Genomic DNA, 24258 nt, shown 5'->3' with positions numbered 1-24258 from the left:
CATACAGTATAATGAGCCCCATATAATGCTCCATACAGTATAATGAGCCCCATATATTGCTCCATACTAGTGATGGGCGAGTCCTAAATTACTCGGAATCGCTTGACTCTAGCGAGTCCGAGCCCGGGACTCGCTACTCGTTGCGAGTCTAGCGAGTCCAATGTTAAAGAATGGGGAAGCGAGTCTTAGCGAGTAATGTGCGATTTACAAATTGCAGATGTGTCTCGGAAAGCGCTTGCATTGGCGATTTGTAAACCCCACTCGCAACAGTTTGTTTCTGCTGTGTCCGAGTCCAAATTGTCTTATTTAGCGCCGATGAGGCGAGGGAAGTGATTTTCTCTAGCACACACCATGCTTTGAGCAAACAGGAAATAATCCGAGTCGAGTTGACATACGCACACACACACAGAGCAATACAGAGCAATCATGGCCCGTGTCACTGTCAACACGCTGCAGTTGATTGATCTAGTGGAGGCTCGGCCCCTGCTTTGGCTCCCCACTGACCCTGCCTATGGGCATAACATCCAGCGGACTACAGCCTGGAGGGAGATCGCTCAAGTGATGTTCCCTGCACTGCTACGGCCACGACCTCGTCCCTTTGCAACCTCTTTTTTGGGAAATTGTGGTTTTTGTGACATTGTTGACAAATGCACAGTCACCGAGATGGAGTTAGGTGGTGCTGTAGGCGTCACTTGCTGGCGGGGTAAGTGTGTGTGCTTCACCTAGCAGTGAAGCTGCACACTAGTCCCTGCACTGTGCACTGCACTGTAAGGCTTGATCCTCCCTGCCTGCCTGCCTACAGTCTACACAGTACTCCTCTGTCCTCCTGGTAGCTCTCAGAAGAGCTGTTTGGGTTTAATATAAGGAATCTTGAAGTTTCCCTACACTAACTGACAATCCCTATGATCTGCTCAAGCATCTACCTCACCCTGCTCTATCTCAGATCTCTCAGGAATGTAGAGGAAATGGCGGTGGAAAAGGCTTATACACAGCCTCGCCTCTCATACATGACATAGGCATCACGATGGACAGAAGCCAATCATAGTCCTGCCACAACCAACATTACTGAATATGATTGGCTAACATGCTTGTCCATCTAAAAAAGTTTTCTGACCTAACACGCTAGGCTGTCTCGGAAGCTTTGTAGGAACATAACAGATTCTATATTTGCGAGTCCCGAATCCAGTATACAGGACTCGGAATCGTAGACTCGCTCAGACTCGCTGTTGACAGTGATGTGATATAGCGAGTCTAGCGAGTGAGAAAAAAAAACTCTGACAAAACTAGGATTGCCATTGACTTGCATTGGACTCGTTACTGTGCGAGTAATCACTGGGAGACTCGCCGAGTAACGAGTCCAGCGAGTCCCTTACTATTCGCCGAGTAACGAGTCCTAGCGAGTAGACTCGCCCATCCCTACTCCATACAGTATAATGAGCCCCATATAATACTCCATACAATATAAGCCCTATATATTGTATAGTATTATATATTATACTAGATGGAGGCCCGATGCTATCGCATCAGGAGGGCGGTAATGTCACGATGGGGGCAGGCTTTGCAGCGTTGAGAATCTCTCCCCCATGTGCTCACCCACCTATCCACTCTCTCTTTCCCCATGTGCTGACTTCTCCCGTCTGTGCTCTCTTCTTTGACCTGTCTACCCCATGTGCCTTCCCCCTTGTCTGATGTCTCTCTCCTTCCTGTGCTGTGTTCTCCCCTCATGTGCTGTCCCGTTTGAGCTATCTCCCCCCTGTGCTCTGTCTCTCTCACCCCTGTGTCTGACCATGTACAGAACATACCACAGCTCCTGGGGAGGAAGCAAAAGACAATACTGACATTACAGCAGGAGATCGCAAAGGATAAATTTTGTGAGGTAAAATATTGTTTAAAAACAGTCAGTGAAATATTTTACCTCACAAAATGTATCCTCTGTGATCCCCTGCTGTAATGTCAGTATTGTCCTTTGCTTCCTCCCCTGCCCAGGAGATGTGGTATACTCCGTACACGGTCAGACACAGACAATTTTTAAAAAGAACTATCGTTCGTGGGAAAACCCCTTTAATGTGACCGGCTTCCTCTGCCTGTAGACACGTCGCGCATCTGCCGCCGAGATCACTGCGCCTGTGATGAATTCGGGCAGGCGCAGTGCGACGGTGTTCCGCTGGTGGTGCAGTGCAAGAGGCTGCGTGAGTGTATGAGTGTGTGAGTGTATGAGTGTGTGTATGAGTGAGTGTGTGTGTGTATGAGTGAGTGTGTGTGTGTATGAGTGAGTGTGTGTGTGTGTGTATGAGTGAGTGTGTGAGTGTATGAATGTGTGTGAGTGTATGAATGTGTATGAGTGTGAGTGTGTTAGTGTATGAGTGTGAGTGTGTGTGAGTGTATGAGTGTGACTGTGAGAGTCTGAATGTATGTGTGAGTGTGTATCAGAGTGTGAGAGTGTGTGTTGTGTACGGCGTATAGTGTGTGTGGTGTGAAGCATCTATCCATTGTTGCTGCTGCTCACACGCACACTCAGTCACATGCACACTCAGTCACACACACACTCAGTGACACGCACACTCAGTCACACGCACACTCAGCAGTGCCACCCTCGCTGCCCGGCTGAGTTGTGGTAGTAGGGGGTACCTCGGTGAATCCCCTCCAGGTGTTGCTGTCTCCAGCTGCCAGTCACGTGATGTGCGGGCACTCAGCCCTCTGCTGGAAGAGGAGGAGGAGGACACAGGTGTCCGGGCGTGCGCCGTGTGCCAGCCTCCAGAGCCTCCTCAGCCGCCGCACTCCTGTCCTGGCTCAGACTCAGCCGCCGCTCACAGCTGAGAGGAGCGGAGCTGCCTGGAGGTGCGGGAGGAGGGCAGCGCATGGCACCCTGACACCCGGGAACACATGGCACCCTGACACCCGGGAACACATGGCACCCTGACACCCCGGAACACATGGCACCCTGACACCCGGGAACACATGGCACCCTGACACCCCGGAACACATGGCACCCTGACACCCGGGAACACATGGCACCCTGACACGCGGGAGCGCATGGCACCCTGACACCCGGGAACACATGGCACCCTGACACCCGGGCAGCGCATGGCACCCTGACACCCGGGCAGCGCATGGCACCCTGACACCCCGGAGCACATGGCTGGGACAAGTTGCCTGGATGAAGCCCAGTCAGCCCCGGCTTTCCTCTGGGGATGAGTCTACAGTCCGACACCATCTCGCTGTCAGGATCCGGGCATCAGGTGAGGGGCCCCGGCTGCACACACCCGCCTCTCCTTACCGGGCTGTTACTGCATTATTATCAAGTATTAGGATTAATATTTATCACTGTTTATTATGTTTAATTATTATTGTTATTAGGAGTAATTGTGGAATTATAATATCGTTATTAATATTATTATTTAAATTGTTGTTATTACTACTACTACTATTATTTTTATTGTTTTTATTATTATTATAATTTTTTAATATTATTATTACAGCTATTATTTGTATTTTTTTGTTATTGTTTTTATTATTACTATTATTATTGTTATTATTATTTGTATAATTATTGATTATTAGATGTATATTTTTTTCATTCTTATTCTTACATTTCTCTCTTTCTCCTGTGGTGATTGGGATCCGGTGAGTTGTCAGTAGTAGCTGTCTGTGTCGCTGTGCGGTGGCACCTGCAGGATGTTCCCACATGCCCCCATGTAAGATGCCAGGTTCCCCCACTGACTGTGACAGCGTGCGACCTGGCACTGTACACGGCAGCCATGTATGACCTGTGTGTTACATCTATGGGTGCATGTTGGGTATGTGTTATGTAGTTATTGAGCACATGTCATGTTATTAATGTAATACCTGCCATGTTATATATTTTATCACCTGGCACGGAATGTGTTATACTACACGTGTACTACATGGTGTATTGTATATATGTGCAGACAGTGACTTGGTACTACACATGTTATATCTGTACCTCCTGACTATTGTAACATGGCAGTACACCTGTTCTACATGGTATATTGTATATATGTGCAGACAGTGACTTGGTACTACACATGTTATATCTGTACCTCCTGACTATTGTAACATGGCAGTACACCTGTTCTACATGGTATATTGTATATATGTGCAGACAGTGACTTGGTACTACACATGTTATATCTGTACCTCCTGACTATTGTAACATGGCAGTACACCTGTACTACATGGTATATTGTATATATGTGCAGACAGTGACTTGGTACTACACATGTTATGTCTGTACCTCCTGACTATTGTAACATGGCAGTACACCTGTACTACATGGTATATTGTATATATGTGCAGACAGTGACTTGGTACTACACATGTTATATCTGTACCTCCTGGCTATTGTAACGTGGCAGTACACCTGTACTACATGGTATATTGTATATATGTGCAGACAGTGACTTGGTACTACACATGTTATATCTGTACCTCCTGGCTATTGTAACATGGCAGTACACCTGTACTACATGGTATATTGTATATATGTGCAGACAGTGACTTGGTACTACACATGTTATATCTGTACCTCCTGGCTATTGTAACGTGGCAGTACACCTGTTCTACATGGTATATTGTATATATGTGCAGACAGTGACTTGGTACTACACATGTTATAGCTGTACCTCCTGGCTATTGTAACATGGCAGTACACCTGTACTACATGGTATATTGTATATATGTGCAGACAGTGACTTGGTACTACACATGTTATATCTGTACCTCCTGGCTATTGTAACATGGCAGTACACCTGTACTACATGGTATATTGTATATGGGTGCAGACAGTGACTTGGTACTACACATGTTATATCTGTACCTACTGGCTATTGTAACATGGCAGTACACGTGTACTACATGGTATAATGTATATGGGTGCAGACAGTGACTTGGTACTACACATGTTATATCTGTACGTCCTGACTCTTGTAACATGGCACTACACCTGTACTACATGATGTATTGTATATGGGTGCAGACAGTGACTTGGTACTACACATGTCATAGCTGTACCTCCTGACTATTGTAACATGGCAGTACACCTGTACTACATGGTATATTGTATATATGTGCAGACAGTGACTTGGTACTACACATGTTATATCTGTACCTCCTGACTATTGTAACATGGCAGTACACCTGTTCTACATGGTATATTGTATATGGGTGCAGACAGTGACTTGGTACTACACATGTTATATCTGTACCTCCTGACTATTGTAACATGGCAGTACACCTGTTCTACATGGTATATTGTATATGGGTACAGACAGTGACTTGGTACTACACATGTTATATCTGTACCTCCTGACTATTGTAACATGGCAGTACACCTGTTCTACATGGTATATTGTATATGGGTACAGACAGTGACTTGGTACTACACATGTTATATCTGTACCTCCTGACTATTGTAACATGGCAGTACACCTGTACTACATGGTATATTGTATATATGTGCAGACAGTGACTTGGTACTACACATGTTATATCTGTACCTCCTGACTATTGAAACATGGCAGTACACCTGTACTACATGGTATATTGTATATGGGTGCAGACAGTGACTTGGTACTACACATGTTATATCTGTACCTCCTGGCTATTGTAACATGTCAGTACACCTAAACTACATGGTATATTGTATATATGTGCAGACAGTGACTTGGTACTACACATGTTATAGCTGTACCTCCTGGCTATTGTAACGTGGCAGTACACCTGTACTACATGGTATATTGTATATATGTGCAGACAGTGACTTGGTACTACACATGTTATAGCTGTACCTCCTGACTATTGTAACATGGCAGTACACCTGTACTACATGGTATATTGTATATATGTGCAGACAGTGACTTGGTACTACACATGTTATAGCTGTACCTCCTGACTATTGTAACATGGCAGTACACCTGTTCTACATGGTATATTGTATATGGGTGCAGACAGTGACTTGGTACTACACATGTTATATCTGTACCTCCTGACTATTGTAACATGGCAGTACACCTGTTCTACATGGTATATTGTATATGGGTACAGACAGTGACTTGGTACTACACATGTTATATCTGTACCTCCTGACTATTGTAACATGGCAGTACACCTGTTCTACATGGTATATTGTATATATGTGCAGACAGTGACTTGGTACTACACATGTTATATCTGTACCTCCTGACTATTGAAACATGGCAGTACACCTGTACTACATGGTATATTGTATATGGGTGCAGACAGTGACTTGGTACTACACATGTTATATCTGTACCTCCTGGCTATTGTAACATGGCAGTACACCTGTACTACATGGTATATTGTATATATGTGCAGACAGTGACTTGGTACTACACATGTTATAGCTGTACCTCCTGGCTATTGTAACGTGGCAGTACACCTGTACTACATGGTATATTGTATATATGTGCAGACAGTGACTTGGTACTACACATGTTATAGCTGTACCTCCTGGCTATTGTAACATGGCAGTACACCTGTACTACATGGTATATTGTATATATGTGCAGACAGTGACTTGGTACTACACATGTTATATCTGTACCTCCTGGCTATTGTAACATGGCAGTACACCTGTACTACATGGTATATTGTATATGGGTGCAGACAGTGACTTGGTACTACACATGTTATATCTGCACCTCCTGACTATTGTAACATGGCAGAACACCTGTTCTACATGGTATATTGTATATGGGTGCAGACAGTGACTTGGTACTACACATGCTATATCTGTACCTCCTGACTATTGTAACATGGCAGTACACCTGTTCTACATGGTATATTGTATATATGTGCAGACAGTGACTTGGTACTACACATGTTATATCTGTACCTCCTGACTATTGAAACATGGCAGTACACCTGTACTACATGGTATATTGTATATGGGTGCAGACAGTGACTTGGTACTACACATGTTATATCTGTACCTCCTGGCTATTGTAACATGGCAGTACACCTGTACTACATGGTATATTGTATATATGTGCAGACAGTGACTTGGTACTACACATGTTATATCTGTACCTCCTGGCTATTGTAACATGGCAGTACACCTAAACTACATGGTATATTGTATATATGTGCAGACAGTGACTTGGTACTACACATGTTATAGCTGTACCTCCTGGCTATTGTAACGTGGCAGTACACCTGTACTACATGGTATATTGTATATATGTGCAGACAGTGACTTGGTACTACACATGTTATAGCTGTACCTCCTGGCTATTGTAACATGGCAGTACACCTGTACTACATGGTATATTGTATATGGGTGCAGACAGTGACTTGGTACTACACATGTTATATCTGCACCTCCTGACTATTGTAACATGGCAGAACACCTGTTCTACATGGTATATTGTATATGGGTGCAGACAGTGACTTGGTACTACACATGTTATATCTGTACGTCCTGACTCTTGTAACATGGCAGTACACCTGTACTACATGGTATATTGTATATGGGTGCAAACAGTGACTTGGTTCTACACATGTTATATCTGTACCTACTGGCTATTGTAACATGGCAGTACACGTGTACTACATGGTATAATGTATATGGGTGCAGACAGTGACTTGGTTCTACACATGTTATATCTGTACCTCCTGGCTATTGTAACATGGCACTACACCTGTACTACATGATGTATTGTATATGGGTGCAGACAGTGACTTGGTACTACACATGTCATAGCTGTACCTCCTGACTATTGTAACATGACAGTACACCTGTTCTACATGGTATATTGTATATATGTGCAGACAGTGAGTTGGTATTACACATGTTATATCTGTACCTCCTGACTATTGTAACATGGCACTACACCTGTACTACATGGTATATTGTATATATGTGCAGACAGTGACTTGGTACTACACATGTTATATCTGTACCTCCTGACTATTGTAACATGGCAGTACACCTGTTCTACATGGTATAGATTCAAGATTCAAAGATTCAAAGAAGCTTTATTGGCAGGACTAAATACACATTAGTTTTGCCAAAGCAGGTGTACAGAAGGGAATAGGGATAGGGACTGTAGGGATGTTGGGAAGGGGCTGTAGGAAAGGTGGATGGGGCAGATCCAGGTTGGGGCTATAGAAGTCCATGGCATAGGGAAGGTGGATGGCGGCATGGGGGCAGATCCAGGATGAGGCTATAGAAGTCCATGGCATAGGGAAGGTGGATGGGGGATTGGGGCATATCCAGGGTGGGTGCCATAGAAGTCCATGGCATATCAGAGTTCTCTTTCTTGCAGTCTATGGCATTCGTTCACATATTGCGCTGCTATCTCCACTGCACTCTCTTCTCCCCCCAGCAGGATGTATGTTTTCTCTTCCTCCTTCATGGTGGTGAAATCCGGGAAGAGATGTGAGAGTCTCCTGAAGTGAGTGTCCCTCACTGCTGAGTATTTGGAGCAGTGTAGCAGGAAGTGGGTCTCATCCTCCAGGGCCTCCTGGTCACAGTGTTGGCATACTCTTTCCTCCCTGGGCTTGTAGCTCTGCCTGTGTCGGCCGGATTCGATGGCCAGACTGTGGGCACTGAGTCTATACCGGCTCAGGATCTTGCGGTCTTTGGGGTCCTGGAGTTTCTCCAGGTATGGAGCCAGTCTGTAGTCTCGCTGTAGACTCTGGTACATGGTCAGTTTCTGTGAGCTGATGATGTCGTTCTTCCAGTCACTTACGTACCTCTCCTGGCCTTCGTCTACCATCTTCCTGATTCCGGCTTTTGTCAGGTTGTTGTGATTGGTTTTCTGGTCAGGTTGGGTTTGGGTGATCTGTTCCGAGGGTCCTGGTTTTTCTGTTTCCCCTACATGTGTCAGGGCTTTATGGTGATGGGAGCTTGGATTGCTCCTACGTAGGTGAGCCCGGAATGACAGTGCCCTCTTTAGAACCGTTAGGTGTAGAGGGAATCTGCCCAGCTCGGCCCGGCAAGCACTGTTGGAGGTGCTCCGATGGACTTGGAGAAGGTGCTTGCAGAATTCCAGGTGGAATATTTCTGTTGGGCTTGAATCCCACCTTGACCAGTCTGGGTAGGTGTGAGGACCCCAGACTTCGCTGCCATACAGGAGGATTGGGGCGATGATAGAATCGAAGATTTTTAACCAGACCCTCACTGGTGGCTTTAGATGGTAGAGTTTCCTTCGGATGGCATAGAAGGTTTTGCATGCCTTGTCTTTCAGGGTCTCTATGGCTTGTTTGAAGCTCCCAGATCGGTGAATCTCTAGGCCCAGATAGGTATATTTGTCCGTTCCTGTAAGGGCGCAGTTGTTGAGGATAAATGAAGGGTGCTGGTCTGATTTTCTCTTTCTCTTCTGGAACACCATGATGTTGGTTTTCTTTAGGTTGACCGGTAGAGCCCAGGTGGAGCTGAATTTCTCTAAGATTTTCAGGTTGTCTTGGAGGCCTTTCTCGGTTGGTGACAGAAGCAGCAAGTCATCTGCATACAGCAGGAATTTCACCTGCACGTCGTGGAGGGTGAGACCTGGTGCTGTGGAAGATTCCAGAGCGGTAGCCAGCTCATTGATGTAAATGTTGAAGAGCGTTGGGCTTAGGCTGCAGCCTTGTCTGACTCCCCGGCTCTGCTGGAAATAAGCCGTTCTTCTGCCGTTCACACTCACACTGCAGAGGTTCTCGGTGTAGGAGCTTTTGATAACATCATAGGTCTTTCCTCCTATTCCGCTCTCCAGCAGTTTCAGGAATAAGCCTGGGTGCCACACCGAATCAAAGGCCTTTTTAAAGTCCACGAAACAGGCGTATATCTTCCCGTTCTTTGTATTGTGGACGTGGCTCTGAATGAGGCTGTGCAGGGTGTAGATGTGGTCAGTAGTGCGGTGGTTTGGCATGAACCCTGCTTGGCTCTTGCTGAGGACGTTGTGCTCGGTGAGGAATCTGAGGATCCTCTTGTTCAGGATGCTGTTGAACAGTTTTCCCAGGTTTCTGCTGACACATATTCTTCTGTAGTTGGCTGGGTCATACCTGTCCCCATTCTTGTGGATGGGTGTGATGAGGCCTTGATTCCAGGTAGGAGGGAAGTAGCCGGCACTTAGCACAATATTGAAGAGTTTAACCATTGCGGCCTGTATTTCTGGTGGGCTGTACTTCAGCATTTCTGGTAGGATTCCATCCAGGCCACCGGCTTTTCTACATCTTATGGAAGAGATTCTCTCTGCTACTTCCTGTAATGTAATAGGTGCATCCACAGGGTTTTGGAAATTTTTTACTTTTTCCTCCATTGCTTTTAGTTTTGCCATTATGTTTTCCTGTTCTTGGCTTAGTTCTTCCTTTGGAATGTCTTTATAGAGGTCTCTGAAGTACTGGAGCCAGATGTTGCCATTTTGGATATGGATGTTGTTTTTCTTGTCTTTTGTGCCCATGTGGTTCCATAGTTCCCAGAAGGAGTTGTCTTGGAGGGCGTCTAAATTATATATACAATTATAATTATTGTATATATGTGCAGACAGTGACTTGGTACTACACATGTTATATCTGTACCTCCTGGCTATTGTAACATGGCAGTACACCTGTACTACATGGTATATTGTATATATGTGCAGACAGTTACTTGGTACTACACATGTTATATCTGTACCTGCTGGCTATTGTAACATGACAATACACCTGTACTACATGGTATATTGTATATATGTGCAGACAGTGACTTGGTACTACACATGTTATATCTGTACCTACTGACTATTGTAACATGGCAGTACACCTGTACTACATGGTATATTGTATATGGGTGCAGACAGTGACTTGGTACTACACATGTTATATCTGTACCTCCTGACTATTGTAACATGGCAGTACACCTGTACTACATGGTATATTGTATATATGTGCAGACAGTGACTTGGTACTACACATGTTATATCTGTACCTCCTGACTATTGTAACATGGCAGTACACCTGTACTACATGGTATATTGTATATGGGTGCAGACAGTGACTTGGTACTACACAGGTTATATCTGTACCTCCTGGCTATTGTAACATGGCAGTACACCTGTACTACATGGTATATTGTATATATGTGCAGACAGTTACTTGGTACTACACATGTTATATCTGTACCTGCTGGCTATTGTAACATGGCAGTACACCTGTACTACATGGTATATTGTATATGGGTGCAGACAGTGACTTGGTACTACACAGGTTATATCTGTACCTCCTGGCTATTGTAACATGGCAGTACACCTGTACTACATGGTATATTGTATATGGGTGCAGACAGTGACTTGGCACTACACATGTTATATCTGTACCTCCTGACTATTGTAACATGGCTGTACACCTGTTCTACATGGTATATTGTATATGGGTGCAGACAGTGACTTGGCACTACACATGTTATATCTGTACCTCCTGACTATTGTAACATGGCAGTACACCTGTTCTACATGGTATAATGTATATGGGTGCAGACAGTGACTTGGTACTACACATGTTATATCTGTACCTCCTGACTATTGTAACATGGCAGTACACCTGTACTACATGGTATATTGTATATGGGTGCAGACAGTGACTTGGTACTACACAGGTTATATCTGTACCTCCTGGCTATTGTAACATGGCAGTACACCTGTACTACATGGTATATTGTATATATGTGCAGACAGTGACTTGGCACTACACATGTTATATCTGTACCTCCTGGCTATTGTAACATGGCAGTACACCTGTACTACATGGTATATTGTATATATATGCAGACAGTGACTTGGTACTACACATGTTATATCTGTACCTCCTGACTATTGTAACATGGCAGTACACCTGTACTACATGGTATATTGTATATGGGTGCAGACAGTGACTTGGTACTACACAGGTTATATCTGTACCTCCTGGCTATTGTAACATGGCAGTACACCTGTACTACATGGTATATTGTATATATGTGCAGACAGTGACTTGGCACTACACATGTTATATCTGTACCTCCTGGCTATTGTAACATGGCAGTACACCTGTACTACATGGTATATTGTATATGGGTGCAGACAGTGACTTGGTACTACACATGTTATATCTGTACCTCCTGACTATTGTAACATGGCAGTACACCTGTACTACATGGCATATTATATATATGTGCAGACAGTGACTTGGCACTACACATGTTATATCTGTACCTCCTGACTGTTGTAACATGGCAGTAGACCTGTTCTACATGGTATAATGTATATGGGTGCAGACAGTGACTTGGTACTACACATGTTATAGCTGTACCTCCTGACTGTTGTAACATGGCAGTACACCTGTTCTACATGGTATAATGTATATGGGTGCAGACAGTGACTTGGTACTACACATGTTATAGCTGTACCTCCTGGCTATTGTAACATGGCACTACACCTCTACTACATGGTATATTGTATATATATGCAGACAGTGACTTGGTACTACACATGTTATATCTGTACCTCCTGACTGTTGTAACATGGCAGTACACCTGTACTACATGGTATATTGTATATATATGCAGACAGTGACTTGGTACTACACATGTTATATCTGTACCTCCTGGCTATTGTAACATGGCAGTACACCTGTTCTACATGGTATATTGTATATGGGTGCAGACAGTGACTTGGTACTACACATGTTATAGCTGTACCTCCTGGCTATTGTAACATGGCACTACACCTGTACTACATGGTATATTGTATATGGGTGCAGACAGTGACTTGGTACTACACATGTTATATCTGTACCTCCTGGCTATTGTAACATGGCAGTACACCTGTTCTACATGGTATATTGTATATGGGTGCAGACAGTGACTTGGTACTACACATGTTATATCTGTACCTCCTGGCTATTGTAACATGGCAGTACACCTGTTCTACATGGTATATTGTATATGGGTGCAGACAGTGACTTGGTACTACACATGTTATAGCTGTACCTCCTGGCTATTGTAACATGGCACTACACCTGTACTACATGGTATATTGTATATATATGCAGACAGTGACTTGGTACTAGACATGTTATATCTGTACCTCCTGACTATTGTAACATGGCAGTACACCTGTACTACATGGTATATTTTATATATGTGCAGACAGTGACTTGGTACTACACATGTTATATCTGTACCTCCTGGCTATTGTAACATGGCAGTACACCTGTTCTACATGGTATATTGTATATGGGTGCAGACAGTGACTTGGTACTACACATGTTATAGCTGTACCTCCTGACTATTGTAACATGGCAGTACACCTGTTCTACATGGTATATTGTATATGGGTGCAGACAGTGACTTGGTACTACACATGTTATAGCTGTACCTCCTGGCTATTGTAACATGGCACTACACCTGTACTACATGGTATATTGTATATGGGTGCAGACAGTGACTTGGTACTACACATGTTATATCTGTACCTCCTGGCTATTGTAACATGGCAGTACACCTGTTCTACATGGTATATTGTATATGGGTGCAGACAGTGACTTGGTACTACACATGTTATATCTGTACCTCCTGGCTATTGTAACATGGCAGTACACCTGTTCTACATGGTATATTGTATATGGGTGCAGACAGTGACTTGGTACTACACATGTTATAGCTGTACCTCCTGGCTATTGTAACATGGCACTACACCTGTACTACATGGTATATTGTATATATATGCAGACAGTGACTTGGTACTAGACATGTTATATCTGTACCTCCTGACTATTGTAACATGGCAGTACACCTGTACTACATGGTATATTGTATATGGGTGCAGACAGTGACTTGGTACTACACAGGTTATATCTGTACCTCCTGGCTATTGTAACATGGCAGTACACCTGTTCTACATGGTATATTGTATATGGGTGCAGACAGTGACTTGGTACTACACATGTTATAGCTGTACCTGCTGGCTATTGTAACATGACAATACACCTGTACTACATGGTATATTGTATATATGTGCAGACAGTGACTTGGTACTAGACATGTTATATCTGTACCTCCTGACTATTGTAACATGGCAGTACACCTGTACTACATGGTATATTGTATATGGGTGCAGACAGTGACTTGGTACTACACAGGTTATATCTGTACCTCCTGGCTATTGTAACATGGCAGTACACCTGTACTACATGGTATATTGTATATATGTGCAGACAGTGACTTGGTACTACACATGTTATATCTGTACCTCCTGGCTATTGTAACATGGCAGTACACCTGTTCTACATGGTATATTGTATATGGGTGCAGACAGTGACTTGGTACTACACATGTTATATCTGTACCTCCTGACTATTGTAACATGGCAGTACACCTGTACTACATGGCATATTATATATATGTGCAGACAGTGACTTGGTACTACACATGTTATATCTGTACCTCCTGACTGTTGTAACATGGCAGTAGACCTGTTCTACATGGTATAATGTATATGGGTGCAGACAGTGACTTGGTACTACACATGTTATAGCTGTACCTCCTGACTGTTGTAACATGGCAGTACACCTGTTCTACATGGTATAATGTATATGGGTGCAGACAGTGACTTGGTACTACACATGTTATAGCTGTACCTCCTGACTGTTGTAACATGGCAGTACACCTGTTCTACATGGTATATTGTATATGGGTGCAGACAGTGACTTGGTACTACACATGTTATATCTGTACCTCCTGGCTATTGTAACATGGCACTACACCTCTACTACATGGTATATTGTATATATATGCAGACAGTGACTTGGTACTACACATGTTATATCTGTACCTCCTGACTGTTGTAACATGGCAGTACACCTGTACTACATGGTATATTTTATATATGTGCAGACAGTGACTTGGTACTACACATGTTATATCTGTACCTCCTGACTATTGTAACATGGCAGTACACCTGTACTACATGGTATATTGTATATGGGTGCAGACAGTGACTTGGTACTACACATGTTATAGCTGTACCTCCTGGCTATTGTAACATGGCACTACACCTGTACTACATGGTATATTGTATATATATGCAGACAGTGACTTGGTACTACACATGTTATATCTGTACCTCCTGACTGTTGTAACATGGCAGTACACCTGTACTACATGGTATATTGTATATATGTGCAGACAGTGACTTGGTACTACACATGTTATATCTGTACCTCCTGGCTATTGTAACATGGCAGTACACCTGTACTACATGGTATATTTTATATATGTGCAGACAGTGACTTGGTACTACACATGTTATATCTGTACCTCCTGACTATTGTAACATGGCAGTACACCTGTACTACATGGTATATTGTATATGGGTGCAGACAGTGACTTGGTACTACACATGTTATATCTGTACCTCCTGGCTATTGTAACATGGCACTACACCTAAACTACATGGTATATTGTATATATGTGCAGACAGTGACTTGGTACTACACATGTTATAGCTGTACCTCCTGGCTATTGTAACGTGGCAGTACACCTGTACTACATGGTATATTGTATATATGTGCAGACAGTGACTTGGTACTACACATGTTATAGCTGTACCTCCTGGCTATTGTAACATGGCAGTACACCTGTACTACATGGTATATTGTATATATGTGCATACAGTGACTTGGTACTACACATGTTATATCTGTACCTCCTGGCTATTGTAACATGGCAGTACACCTAAACTACATGGTATATTGTATATGGGTGCAGACAGTGACTTGGTACTACACATGTTATATCTGCACCTCCTGACTATTGTAACATTGCAGTACACCTGTTCTACATGGTATATTGTATATGGGTGCAGACAGTGACTTGGTACTACACATGTTATATCTGTACCTCCTGACTCTTGTAACATGGCAGTACACCTGTACTACATGGTATATTGTATATATGTGCAGACAGTGACTTGGTACTACACATGTTATAGCTGTACCTCCTGGCTATTGTAACGTGGCAGTACACCTGTACTACATGGTATATTGTATATATGTGCAGACAGTGACTTGGTACTACACATGTTATAGCTGTACCTCCTGGCTATTGTAACGTGGCAGTACACCTGTACTACATGGTATATTTTATATATGTGCAGACAGTGACTTGGTACTACACATGTTATATCTGTACCTCCTGACTATTGTAACATGGCAGTACACCTGTACTACATGGTATATTGTATATATGTGCAGACAGTGACTTGGTACTACACATGTTATAGCTGTACCTCCTGGCTATTGTAACGTGGCAGTACACCTGTACTACATGGTATATTGTATATATGTGCAGACAGTGACTTGGTACTACACATGTTATATCTGTACCTCCTGGCTATTGTAACATGGCAGTACACCTAAACTACATGGTATATTGTATATGGGTGCAGACAGTGACTTGGTACTACACATGTTATATCTGCACCTCCTGACTATTGTAACATTGCAGTACACCTGTTCTACATGGTATATTGTATATGGGTGCAGACAGTGACTTGGTACTACACATGTTATATCTGTACCTCCTGATTCTTGTAACATGGCAGTACACCTGTACTACATGGTATATTGTATATGGGTGCAAACAGTGACTTGGTTCTACACATGTTATATCTGTACCTACTGGCTATTGTAACATGGCACTACACCTGTACTACATGGTATATTGTATATGGGTGCAGACAGTGACTTGGTGCTACACATGTTATATCTGTACCTACTGGCTATTGTAACATGGCACTACACCTGTACTACATGATGTATTGTATATGGGTGCAGACAGTGACTTGGTGCTACACATGTCATAGCTGTACCTCCTGACTATTGTAACATGGCACTACACCTGTACTACATGGTATATTGTATATATGTGCAGACAGTGACTTGGTACTACACATGTTATAGCTGTACCTCCTGACTATTGTAACATGGCAGTACACCTGTTCTACATGGTATATTGTATATGGGTGCAGACAGTGACTTGGTACTACACATGTTATAGCTGTACCTCCTGGCTATTGTAACATGGCACTACACCTGTACTACATGGTATATTGTATATATGTGCAGACAGTGACTTGGTACTACACAGGTTATATCTGTACCTCCTGACTTTTGTAACATGGCAGTACACCTGTACTACATGGTATATTGTATATATGTGCAGACAGTGAGTTGGTATTACACATGTTATATCTGTACCTCCTGGCTATTGTAACGTGGCAGTACACCTGTACTGCATGGTATATTGTATATATGTGCAGACAGTGACTTGGTACTGCACATGTTATATCTGTACCTCCTGACTATTGTAACATGGCAGTACACCTGTACTACATGGTATATTGTATATATATGCAGACTGTGACTTGGTACTACACATGTTATATCTGTACCTCCTGACTATTGTAACATGGCAGTACACCTGTACTACATGGTATATTGTATATATATGCAGACTGTGACTTGGTACTACACATGTTATATCTGTACCTCCTGGCTATTGTAACATGGCACTACACCTGTACTACATGGTATATTGTATATATATGCAGACTGTGACTTGGTACTACACATATTATATCTGTACCTCCTGACTATTGTAACGTGGCAGTACACCTGTACTACATGGTATATTGTATATATGTGCAGACAGTGACTTGGTACTGCACATGTTATATCTGTACCTCCTGACTATTGTAACGTGGCACTACACCTGTACTACATGGTATATTGTATATATATGCAGACTGTGACTTGGTACTACACATGTTATATCTGTACCTCCTGGCTATTGTAACATGGCACTACACCTGTACTACATGGTATATTGTATATATATGCAGACTGTGACTTGGTACTACACATATTATATCTGTACCTCCTGACTATTGTAACATGGCAGTACACCTGTACTACATGGTATATTGTATATATGTGCAGACTGTGACTTGGTACTACTCATGTTATATCTGTACCTCCTGGCTATTGTAACATGGCACTACACCTGTACTACATGGTATATTGTATATATATGCAGACAGTGACTTGGTGCTACACATGTCATAGCTGTACCTCCTGACTATTGTAACATGGCAGTACACCTGTACTGCATGGTATATTGTATATATGTGCAGACAGTGACTTGGTACTACACATGTTATAGCTGTACCTCCTGACTATTGTAACATGGCAGTACACCTGTTCTACATGGTATATTGTATATGGGTGCAGACAGTGACTTGGTACTACACATGTTATAGCTGTACCTCCTGGCTATTGTAACGTGGCAGTACACCTGTACTACATGGTATATTGTATATATATGCAGACTGTGACTTGGTACTACACATGTTATATCTGTACCTCCTGGCTATTGTAACGTGGCAGTACACCTGTACTACATGGTATATTGTATATATGTGCAGACTGTGACTTGGTACTACACATGTTATATCTGTACCTCCTGGCTATTGTAACATGGCACTACACCTGTACTACATGGTATATTGTATATATATGCAGACTGTGACTTGGTACTACACATGTTATATCTGTACCTCCTGACTATTGTAACATGGCAGTACACCTGTACTACATGGTATATTGTATATATGTGCAGACTGTGACTTGGTACTACACATGTTATATCTGTACCTCCTGGCTATTGTAACATGGCACTACACCTGTACTACATGGTATATTGTATATATATGCAGACAGTGACTTGGTGCTACACATGTCATAGCTGTACCTCCTGACTATTGTAACATGGCAGTACACCTGTACTGCATGGTATATTGTATATATGTGCAGACAGTGACTTGGTACTACACATGTTATAGCTGTACCTCCTGACTATTGTAACATGGCAGTACACCTGTTCTACATGGTATATTGTATATGGGTGCAGACAGTGACTTGGTACTACACATGTTATAGCTGTACCTCCTGGTTATTGTAACATGGCACTACACCTGTACTACATGGTATATTGTATATATGTGCAGACAGTGACTTGGTACTACACAGGTTATATCTGTACCTCCTGACTTTTGTAACATGGCACTACACCTGTACTACATGGTATATTGTATATATGTGCAGACAGTGAGTTGGTATTACACATGTTATATCTGTACCTCCTGGCTATTGTAACGTGGCAGTACACCTGTACTACATGGTATATTGTATATATGTGCAGACAGTGACTTGGTACTGCACATGTTATATCTGTACCTCCTGACTATTGTAACATGGCAGTACACCTGTTCTACATGGTATATTGTATATATGTGCAGACAGTGACTTGGTACTACACATGTTATAGCTGTACCTCCTGGCTATTGTAACATGGCACTACACCTGTACTACATGGTATATTGTATATATATGCAGACTGTGACTTGGTACTACACATGTTATATCTGTACCTCCTGACTATTGTAACATGGCAGTACACCTGTACTACATGGTATATTGTATATGGGTGCAGACAGTGACTTGGTACTACACATGTTATATCTGTACCTCCTGACTATTGTAACATGGCAGTACACCTGTTCTACATGGTATATTGTATATGGGTGCAGACAGTGACTTGGTACTACACATGTTATAGCTGTACCTCCTGGCTATTGTAACATGGCAGTACACCTGTACTACATGGTATATTGTATATATGTGCAGACAGTGACTTGGTACTACACAGGTTATATCTGTACCTCCTGACTTTTGTAACATGGCACTACACCTGTACTACATGGTATATTGTATATATGTGCAGACAGTGAGTTGGTATTACACATGTTATATCTGTACCTCCTGGCTATTGTAACGTGGCAGTACACCTGTACTACATGGTATATTGTATATATGTGCAGACAGTGACTTGGTACTGCACATGTTATATCTGTACCTCCTGACTATTGTAACATGGCAGTACACCTGTTCTACATGGTATATTGTATATATGTGCAGACAGTGACTTGGTACTACACATGTTATAGCTGTACCTCCTGGCTATTGTAACATGGCAGTACACCTGTACTACATGGTATATTGTATATATATGCAGACTGTGACTTGGTACTACACATGTTATATCTCTACCTCCTGACTATTGTAACATGGCAGTACACCTGTACTACATGGTATATTGTATATGGGTGCAGACAGTGACTTGGTACTACACATGTTATATCTGTACCTCCTGGCTATTGTAACATGGCAGTACACCTAAACTACATGGTATATTGTATATATGTGCAGACAGTGACTTGGTACTACACATGTTATAGCTGTACCTCCTGGCTATTGTAACGTGGCAGTACACCTGTACTACATGGTATATTGTATATATGTGCAGACAGTGACTTGGTACTACACATGTTATATCTGTACCTCCTGGCTATTGTAACATGGCAGTACACCTGTACTACATGGTATATTGTATATGGGTGCAGACAGTGACTTGGTACTACACATGTTATATCTGCACCTCCTGACTATTGTAACATTGCAGTACACCTGTTCTACATGGTATATTGTATATGGGTGCAGACAGTGACTTGGTACTACACATGTTATATCTGTACCTCCTGACTCTTGTAACATGGCAGTACACCTGTACTACATGGTATATTGTATATGGGTGCAAACAGTGACTTGGTTCTACACATGTTATATCTGTACCTACTGGCTATTGTAACATGGCAGTACACCTGTACTACATGGTATATTGTATATATGTGCAGACAGTGACTTGGTACTACACATGTTATAGCTGTACCTCCTGGCTATTGTAACGTGGCAGTACACCTGTACTACATGGTATATTGTATATATGTGCAGACAGTGACTTGGTACTACACATGTTATAGCTGTACCTCCTGACTCTTGTAACATGGCAGTACACCTGTACTACATGGTATATTGTATATATGTGCAGACAGTGACTTGGTACTACACATGTTATATCTGTACGTCCTGGCTATTGTAACATGGCAGTACACCTAAACTACATGGTATATTGTATATGGGTGCAGACAGTGACTTGGTACAACACATGTTATATCTGCACCTCCTGACTATTGTAACATTGCAGTACACCTGTTCTACATGGTATATTGTATATGGGTGCAGACAGTGACTTGGTACTACACATGTTATATCTGTACCTCCTGACTCTTGTAACATGGCAGTACACCTGTTCTACATGGTATATTGTATATATGTGCAGACAGTGACTTGGTACAACACATGTTATATCTGCACCTCCTGACTATTGTAACATTGCAGTACACCTGTACTACATGGTATATTGTATATGGGTGCAGACAGTGACTTGGTTCTACACATGTTATATCTGTACCTCCTGACTCTTGTAACATGGCAGTACACCTGTTCTACATGGTATATTGTATATATGTGCAGACAGTGACTTGGTACAACACATGTTATATCTGCACCTCCTGGCTATTGTAACATGGCAGTACACGTGTACTACATGGTATAATGTATATGGGTGCAGACAGTGACTTGGTTCTACACATGTTATATCTGTACCTCCTGGCTATTGTAACATGGCAGTACACCTGTACTACATGATGTATTGTATATGGGTGCAGACAATGACTTGGTGCTACACATGTCATAGCTGTACCTCCTGACTATTGTAAAATGGCAGTACACCTGTACTGCATGGTATATTGTATATATGTGCAGACAGTGACTTGGTACTACACATGTTATAGCTGTACCTCCTGACTATTGTAAAATGGCAGTACACCTGTTCTACATGGTATATTGTATATGGGTGCAGACAGTGACTTGGTACTACACATGTTATATCTGTACCTCCTGGCTATTGTAACATGGCACTACACCTGTACTACATGGTATATTGTATATATGTGCAGACAGTGACTTGGTACTACACAGGTTATATCTGTACCTCCTGACTTTTGTAACGTGGCAGTACACCTGTTCTACATGGTATATTGTATATATGTGCAGACAGTGACTTGGTACTACACATGTTATAGCTGTACCTCCTGGCTATTGTAACATGGCACTACACCTGTACTACATGGTATATTGTATATATATGCAGACTGTGACTTGGTACTACACATGTTATATCTGTACCTCCTGACTATTGTAACATGGCAGTACACCTGTACTACATGGTATATTGTATATGGGTGCAGACAGTGACTTGGTACTACACATGTTATATCTGTACCTCCTGGCTATTGTAACATGGCAGTACACCTAAACTACATGGTATATTGTATATATGTGCAGACAGTGACTTGGTACTACACATGTTATAGCTGTACCTCCTGGCTATTGTAACGTGGCAGTACACCTGTACTACATGGTATATTGTATATATGTGCAGACAGTGACTTGGTACTACACATGTTATATCTGTACCTCCTGGCTATTGTAACATGGCAGTACACCTAAACTACATGGTATATTGTATATATGTGCAGACAGTGACTTGGTACTACACATGTTATAGCTGTACCTCCTGGCTATTGTAACGTGGCAGTACACCTGTACTACATGGTATATTGTATATGGGTGCAGACAGTGACTTGGTACTACACATGTTATATCTGTACCTCCTGGCTATTGTAACATGGCAGTACACCTAAACTACATGGTATATTGTATATATGTGCAGACAGTGACTTGGTACTACACATGTTATAGCTGTACCTCCTGGCTATTGTAACGTGGCAGTACACCTGTACTACATGGTATATTGTATATATGTGCAGACAGTGACTTGGTACTACACAGGTTATATCTGTACCTCCTGACTTTTGTAACATGGCACTACACCTGTACTACATGGTATATTGTATATATGTGCAGACAGTGAGTTGGTATTACACATGTTATATCTGTACCTCCTGGCTATTGTAACGTGGCAGTACACCTGTACTACATGGTATATTGTATATATGTGCAGACAGTGACTTGGTACTACACATGTTATATCTGCACCTCCTGACTATTGTAACATTGCAGTACACCTAAACTACATGGTATATTGTATATGGGTGCAGACAGTGACTTGGTACTACACATGTTATATCTGCACCTCCTGACTATTGTAACATTGCAGTACACCTGTTCTACATGGTATATTGTATATGGGTGCAGACAGTGACTTGGTACTACACATGTTATATCTGTACCTCCTGACTCTTGTAACATGGCAGTACACCTGTACTACATGGTATATTGTATATATGTGCAGACAGTGACTTGGTACTACACATGTTATAGCTGTACCTCCTGGCTATTGTAACGTGGCAGTACACCTGTACTACATGGTATATTGTATATATGTGCAGACAGTGACTTGGTACTACACATGTTATAGCTGTACCTCCTGGCTATTGTAACATGGCAGTACACCTGTACTACATGGTATATTGTATATATGTGCAGACAGTGACTTGGTACTACACATGTTATATCTGTACCTCCTGGCTATTGTAACATGGCAGTACACCTGTACTACATGGTATATTGTATATATGTGCAGACAGTGACTTGGTACTACACATGTTATATCTGTACCTCCTGACTCTTGTAACATGGCAGTACACCTGTACTACATGGTATATTGTATATATGTGCAGACAGTGACTTGGTACTACACATGTTATATCTGTACCTCCTGGCTATTGTAACGTGGCAGTACACCTGTACTACATGGTATATTGTATATATGTGCAGACAGTGACTTGGTACTACACATGTTATATCTGTACCTCCTGACTCTTGTAACATGGCAGTACACCTGTACTACATGGTATATTGTATATATGTGCAGACAGTGACTTGGTACTACACATGTTATATCTGTACCTCCTGACTCTTGTAACATGGCAGTACACCTGTACTACATGGTATATTGTATATATGTGCAGACAGTGACTTGGTACTACACATGTTATATCTGTACCTCCTGACTCTTGTAACATGGCAGTACACCTGTACTACATGGTATATTGTATATATGTGCAGACAGTGACTTGGTACTACACATGTTATATCTGTACCTCCTGACTCTTGTAACATGGCAGTACACCTGTACTACATGGTATATTGTATATATGTGCAGACAGTGACTTGGTACTACACATGTTATATCTGTACCTCCTGACTCTTGTAACATGGCAGTACACCTGTACTACA

The 24258-nt window shown here is 42.3% G+C and overlaps 1 protein-coding gene across 2 annotated transcripts in view; it reads left to right on the top strand.

Moving 5' to 3' along the window:
* Positions 1 to 2694: 2694 nt before the first annotated feature.
* SGCG (sarcoglycan gamma) overlaps positions 2695 to 24258 on the top strand; it is a 390616-nt gene continuing 369052 nt past the window's right edge. For both annotated transcript variants that reach the window (XM_073583030.1, XM_073583029.1), the window contains exon 1: positions 2695 to 3239. In XM_073583030.1, the coding sequence (XP_073439131.1) occupies positions 3192 to 3239 (48 nt within the window). In that variant the 5' untranslated portion in view covers positions 2695 to 3191. The remainder of the gene's footprint in view (positions 3240 to 24258) is intronic.

This window comes from Dendrobates tinctorius, unplaced genomic scaffold, assembly GCF_039654945.1.
Source record: "Dendrobates tinctorius isolate UK_male_01 unplaced genomic scaffold, ASM3965494v1 ptg000075l, whole genome shotgun sequence".
Lineage (NCBI taxonomy): Eukaryota > Metazoa > Chordata > Amphibia > Anura > Dendrobatidae > Dendrobates > Dendrobates tinctorius.
The sequence above is the reverse complement of the archived record's forward strand: the minus strand, read 5'-3'. Positions and strand labels throughout refer to the sequence as shown.